This window comes from Phaseolus vulgaris, chromosome 3, assembly GCF_000499845.2.
Source record: "Phaseolus vulgaris cultivar G19833 chromosome 3, P. vulgaris v2.0, whole genome shotgun sequence".
NCBI classification, from domain to species: Eukaryota; Viridiplantae; Streptophyta; class Magnoliopsida; order Fabales; family Fabaceae; genus Phaseolus; species Phaseolus vulgaris.
Window position 1 is genome coordinate 29,905,133 of NC_023757.2, and position 7,246 is coordinate 29,912,378.

At 41.7% G+C, this 7,246-nt stretch overlaps 1 protein-coding gene across 1 annotated transcript; it reads left to right on the forward strand.

Annotated features, from left to right (window-relative positions):
* The first annotated feature begins 6,499 nt into the window (after nucleotides 1-6,499).
* Nucleotides 6,500-7,036, forward strand: LOC137805529 (uncharacterized). Its single transcript, XM_068605472.1, has one exon. It carries the CDS (start codon nucleotides 6,500-6,502, stop codon nucleotides 7,034-7,036), a length of 537 nt encoding a protein of 178 aa, XP_068461573.1.
* Nucleotides 7,037-7,246: the final 210 nt, after the last annotated feature.

Below are 7,246 nucleotides of genomic sequence, written 5' to 3' on the forward strand. Positions count from 1 at the left end.
GGTATAAATGCTTGATCTGAATCTGCTGTGTTTTTGATCCTTTGGTGCTTTTTATTTTTAGCTTGAGTTCATATTTGTGTTTAGATCTACACAAATTCCTTTTTACTCTGTGCTAGCTGTTTTGCTTAAGAAAATTATTTTTCCGCATAAGAAAATTCTGAACCTCTGGATTTTGCAAGATTGAGGTGTTAGGGAAAAGACAAAAAAAGAATCAGTTCAAAATAACAAATAGAAAAAAAATGATAAATATTATAAAAACAGTGTGCAATCCTGACGCTACAACTGGCGCAACTGAGCACTGATTTTAGAAAATTTATTAAAAACAAATGGTGCATGCGTTTGGAGTGAAACCAACGCCATAATTTTGTTAAGATCTTGATCTGTTTGCATATAAAATTTCAGAAGCAAATTTTAAAAGGCCAGCTCAGCATAAATCAGTGAAAATCACGCTTTCTGGACCACAACAATTATTTCAGTGGTGCTGTTTTTGATTTTGAAATCAAATCTAGTGCTATTCCATAGGTTCCATTTTGTGTGCCATCCTTTCTTTGAGTACCTTTTAATTGCTTGTCTAATATTTAATTGAAACTCTTTCTAGTTGTCACATTTAATTCCATTTGTGTGGTACTGTTTTTCAAATTAATTTGTTTCTTGCTTTAATTCTTTGACCTCTAAGCTTGGTTGTGGAATAATTATCAATTGGTAGTTGATTGAGTGGGAATTGACTTGAGGAGAGTCTAGTTTGCTTAATAGGTGCTGGATTGAAGAATTAATTACCTAATAACAAGAGGAACAAAGGCAAGGGGCAGAAACAAACACTTTCTAAATACACCACATACATTGGAGGGCCCAACAAAGAGGAGATAACAAAGGGAGTTTCATCTAATTTCTTTGCAACTTAACTTTTGTTAATTACTTGTTTAATTACGTAATTAGACGGTGAGTGTGCCTTCAAGGGCTCCAAGTGTCCAAGAAGCCTCACCTAGGGCCGACTAGCTTAAACTTTCAAGCTTAGCATTTGTTAATTGCTTTAATTATGCCATTTGTTTTTGTTAACTTGGCTTAATTGTTTTTGTTTGGTCTTGTTTAAAACTTTGATAATTTGCTAGATAGCTTGCATTATTTTTGTTGCATAAAAATTTTGATTTCTACATCCTCATTGTGTTTTAAGTGATTTACCTAAAGAAAGAATTGTGTGAAGATCTTGAGGGATAGTTTTTGGCTAAGGCAAAGACTTGGTATTTAAGTAGTTCACTGTGACTCACCTCTCTTACCTGGAAAACTACCTTCATTAACTTTCCTCATCTTTCTTAAAGTAAAACATTTCTAAACACAAAGTTTTAGTCATGTCTTCTCACTCCTCTAGATCTCTTAAAAGTGATGTGAAATCCTTGAAATCTCTTTTAAAACAACTTTCCAAGGATATTCAATCAATTTCATCTAAACAATTGGAGAATGAGACCAAAACTAATGAATTGACTAAAGCAAAGGATGAGAAGTCTCACATTTCAAAAAAATTACCTTCTCATGCATCTATCTCTAAAGCTCATGATTCTTTTGGGGAGGGAAGCCTTAGAATAAATGATTATTATCAAGCACCCCCTAGAAGACATAGAAGTGATAGAAGAGAACAAGAAAGCCCAAGAGAGGTTAGGGTAGACCTACCCCATTTCCATGGAAAAGAAAATGTAGAAGCTTGCTTAGATTGGGAAATGAGGGTAGAAATTTTTTTTTCTTCCCATAAAGAAAAGAAGGAAAGAAAGATAGAAAAGAAAAGAGAGGAAGACGAAAGGGAAGCTAAAGAAAAAGAAAAAGAAAAACCAGGTGAGGGGTGGTGTGAATCTAGAAAGAATGAGGAATATCTTATAACACCCCTTACAAGCATATTAAAAATAGAAAATCAAGAGAAAACCCTTGAAGAACAAAAGGCGTGGGAAAAGAGTGTTCCTTCCCACAAGGTCATTCAACAAGAAATAAAAGTTGAAAATACCTTTGAAAATATGCTTCTTGTTGAACAACCTAGCCTTACCTTTTGTAAAGGAACACTTGCAAGCCTAGTCAAAAAAGAAGAATCCTTGAGAGAGGCTTGCATAGATAAAGATGAAGTAGATTATTTCTCATGTGTTAAGATATCACCAAGTGAAGCACAAGTTATCTATAGGCATCTACAAAGACAAATTTTTATGTGAGCTAGTGCCTAAAGAAACTTTTCATGTCTTATTGAGACAACCATTGCAAAATGTACAAATTCTTATAAACAATGGTTGTAACAACAAGACTACCTTTACACATAAGAGAAAAATTCTTCATGAAGGAGAACTCATGGGCCAAATTAGAGTAGATAAAACTCTAGAGCTTTTAAAAGGAAAACATTTGTCACCCATGAGAAAGGAGGTTCAAAGAAATTACCCTAGATACATTTCTTGTTTTAAAACTACACCTAAGGCAATGTCTCATGAACTCTATACTCCTTCACCCATGATAAATTTCATATTAGAGCTTCCTAGGACAACAAAAGGTTTTGATTCCATTTTCATGGATATGGATAAACTCTTCTCTAGAGAAGTGATACATATTCATCGTTTATCCTCAAGCATACTGTTGGATAGAGCTCCAAATTTTGCAAACCATGATTTGAGGATTCTCTTGGGAAAACTTGCAACTAAATTGTTCTCTTCAAATTTTTATCATCCTCAAAAGAATGGTCAAAATAAAATTGAAAACATAGCTCTTTCTACTATGCTTCGAGAAATCATGAGAGAGAACCACAATTCTTGGGATGAGTATCCTTTTCCTATTGAGCATGCATACAATGGAGTAGTCCATAAGATTACTCATATTTCTACATTTGAAGTTGTATGTGAACATAGTCCTCTTTCCCTTTTAAAGTTGTTACCACCTCCTAAAGGAATTATGCCTAAGGGAAAAGTAACTACTATTGGAAATTTAATAAAACATAAGAGGATTAGAGGATACATACAACCATCAAAAGGGAAATATTGTGAAAAGTTGCCAAAAACAGAAGAAAAACAAAAATGGCAACTTCATACAATTAAGTTTTCTCCAATTGCTCACACTAACTCCTTTGCTTTGTTTCAGGATTTCCATAGATGGACATTTGATCCTGGAGGACGAGCCTAGTTTTCAAAATAAGAATAAGGCTGTTGTTCGAGATCAAAACTGTAGATCTGAGGACAGATTCTCTCAAGAAGGAGGGGATGATGGAAACCATCCAGCCACATACATCCACATAATGATGATGAAGAAGAAGCATTGGATTTGAGGACAAATCCTTTTCAAGAGGGAGGGGATGATGGAAGAGGCCCAAGCCCATGATAGAAAAAGCCCAAGCCCAAATACAAGTTCAAGCTTCAACTCAAGCCAAACAAATAGAATATATGGGCCAACTAAGCATCATTGGATGTCTTTCTTTTGTAATTCCTTTTAAGTATTTTTAGTAGAACATAAAGGGAGGTGTAGATATAAATATAAGAGGTGCAAATGTAAAAAGCTAAGCCACACCTTCCATGTGACATAAAAAAAAGGTGTAGGTGTAGATTTAGGAGGTGCCAAAAAAAGAAACCAAGTCACGCTTTCCTTGTGACTAGGAATTGGCTCCAAATTCAAATGCTTCTCATTTGAATTTCCCTCCACTTTCTTTTTAATTTCCAGCCCTCTAAACACTATAAATAAGAGGGCTTGGCTCATGTATTTAAAGATTAAATTGAGTAATGTTATGCTGCCCATTTAGTACCATACTTTGCTCCTTGCTTAGCTTCTAGGTTTTAATCTTCCTTTCACCACCTACAAAGGGGCTGGCCGAACCACCCCATGTCCATACTCTTCATGCACCTTCAAGGTCACCACACCTCCTATGAGGACCTTATCCATCTCATCCATAAGCTTCCGCACCATCTTTAACCAATCATCCAAGAAGAGCTCATAGGAAATCCATCACAAGTGGTCCGCTTGAAGCCCACAGATGAGGCCATGATAGTCCATGCCTTTGTCAAGGGAATGCTATCGGGGCCCTTTAGCGAATCACTGCTAAGGGTCTACCCGAGGACATTCACAGAGATTCGACGCCGAGTGTTAGCACATATCCCTGCAGACGATCGCGTAACACAGAAGCAAGGCCTCTTGGCCCCCGTCCGACCCCAGGCAACCACCTGACCCCAGCCTATGAGAGTCCACGAGACAACAACAGAGAAGAAGGGGATGGAGAAACCCTACGAACGGACCCCGACGGGGGCACGCACGAGACGGGTGGAGCTCAAGGGTTGATCACCATCCCCAACATAGCGGCAAGATTGAAGGTACCAGCGAAGACCGATAGAAAGATGGGGCCCAACAAGAACGCTTGGTGTGAATTCCATCAGGTGAATGGCCACCATATACGAAATTGTCTAGCCTTGGCACATCAACTAGACGAGTTAGCAAAAAAAGAGATTCCTGAAGGACTACCTGCAAGAAGAAACGGACGATCAGACATTGGTGGCTACGGGAGCAGATCAGGGGCACGAGGTACCTATGCATGGAGTGGTAAACACTATCTCAGGAGGTTTCCCGAGAGAGGAATATGCCTCCCAAGCGACAGTAAAAGCATGACAGACGGATCTCACTCCCGAGGTAGACCTTGTCTTCACGAAAGCCGACCTCTAGGGTATCGTACCACACGATAACGGCCCAGTGGTAATTTCCCTGATAGCCGCCGGGAGAAGGACACGCTAGGTCCTCGTAGATCAAGGAAGTTCGGCCGACGTTATGTTTCTAACAACCTTCAACCATCTACAGTTGTCTGCGGACCAGTTGAAACCCTACGCCAGATGTTTGTACGACTTTGCAAGAAACAAGGTAGAAGTCCATGGGTACATTGAACTAAGTACCACATTCGCCGACGACCTGTCTTCGTGTACCACTAATATCAGGTACCTTGTTGTCAATGCACCCTCGGCTTACTACATACTGTTAGGAAGGCCGACTTTAAACAGGTAGAAGGCAGTTCCCTCCACAAGACACATGAAAGTGAAATTACCCTCTCTGGAGGGCGCAGTGATCACCATCGCGTCCGATTAGGAAGAAGCTAAGAGGTATTACGAGAACAGCCTAAAAACGAAAGGAAGAATATTCTCCTTCACGTCCAGACCACCAACGGAATATGGAGTGACCTGAGAAGAAATCGTCCGGGAAAATCGACCCGAGCCTGCTGGAGGTGTGGTGGAGAGGGAGATCGGGGGGAAGATGTTTAAACTTGGGCAATCTCTAAGCAGAGAGTCGCGGGACCAAATCTCCGAGGTGATAGCTAGACACCTCGACGCCTTCGCATGGACCGCTGCCGACATGCCCGACATTGACCCTAATTTACTGTGTCATCACCTCACCATGGACCCTAGCGTCTGACCTGTCCGCCAAATAAGACGAAAGTTCAACGAGGAGAAGCGACAGGTCATATGGGAGGAAACGGGGAATTTTTTGAAGGCTGGCCACATCCAGGAAATCCAGTATCCTGAATGGCTAGCCAACGTGGTGCTGGTAAAGAAAGCAAATGGGAAATGGAGAATGTGTGTCAACTTCACGGATCTCAACAAAGCCTGCCCGAAGGATTCTTACTCGCTTCCCAGTATTGATACATTGGTAGACAGTGCTTCGGGGTGCCGGTTGCTCAGCTTCCTGGATGCCTTCTCCGGCTACAACCAGATCATGATGCATCCCAGGGACGAGTGTAAGACCGCATTTATGACCGAGTCATCCTGTTATTGTTATAGAGCCATGCCTTTTGGGCTGAAGAACGCAGGGGCCACCTACCAACGGGTAATGGATAGGGTGTTGGCTCCCATATTGGGTCAGAAGGTCCAAGTGTATGTGGATGACATGGTGATCACCACCCAGCAAAAGGAACAACATGCGGCCGACTTGGAAGAGTTATTCACTACAATAGCAAAGTACATGTTAAAGTTAAACCCGAAGAAATGCGTGTTTGGAGTAGAGGCAGGGAAATTCCTGGGTTTCTTGCTCACTGAACGAGGGATTGAGGCAAACCTTGAAAAGTGTGCTGCCATAATAAATATGAGAAGCCCGATTTCGGTGAAGGAAGTACAACAGTTGATGGGACGCATGACTGCTCTGTCCAGATTCGTGTCGGTCGGGGGGGGATAAGGGTCACCCTTATTTCCAGTGCTTGAGAAGGAACAACAGGTTCGTCTGGACCCGTGAATGTGAGGAGGCTTTTGAAAATTTGAAGAAATACCTACCCAGCCCTCTAGTTTTGTGCAAACCAAAGCTAGGTACCCCACTCCGTTTGTATTTTGCGGTTACGGAAAGAGCTATCAGCTCAGTCCTGTTACATGAGCAGAACCAGGTACAAAGACCAATTTATTTCGTCAGCAAGGTGTTACAGGGGGGCGAAGTAAGATACCAGGCCCTGGAGAAAGCGACCTTAGCAGTATTATTTTCAGCCAGAAGGCTCTGTCATTACTTTCAAAGTTTCACCATCATGGTAATGACGAACCTTCTGATATGCAAAGTCTTACAGAAACCAGATGTGGCGGGAAGAAGAATGGCACGATGGGCGGTAGAACTCTCTGAGTTTGACATACATTATGCACCCAGGGGCCCCATCAAGGGCCAGATCTATGCCAACTTCGTAGTAGAGCTCTCCTCCGCAGCCACCTATCAAGAAGGGGCAGATTTCAAGTGGGTGCTCTCAGTGGATGGCTCTTCAAACCAACAAGGTAGTGGAGCAGGTGTCATCTTGGAAGGTCCGGATGGGTTGCTGATTGAGCAGGCCCTTCATTTCTCTTTCAAAGCCAATAACAACCAAGCAGAATACGAGGCCCTGATCGCGGGAATGCTGCTAGTAAAGGAAATGGGAGCGAGGAGATTATTGGCGAAAAGTGATTCTTTATTAGTTACAGGACAGGTCACGGGAGAATATCAAGCTAAAGACCCTCAGATGGCCGCATATTTAGAGTATGTTCAGGTGCTGAAAAAGTCGTTCGACAGTCCATGTACCCAGAGAACAAAATGCCCGAGCTGACTTGCTTGCAAAACTTGCCAGTTCGAGCAAGGGGGGCAGGCAAAGGACGGTAATTAAGGAAACCTTGAAGACACCTCGAACGATCACATACAAAATGGCAGAGATCCAGCACGTTGACACTTCGGAAGGGACGAGGAGGAGTCACCTATCGTTAACGCAGGAAATGATGAAAACGCCCAGAATAAGCAGGTATCCAGTTGCTGGAGTGAT

Coding starts and splice junctions, on each gene's coding strand:
- LOC137805529 (XM_068605472.1), top strand. CDS start 6,500: ATGACGAACCTTCTGATATGCAAAGTCTTACAGAAACCAGATGTGGCG.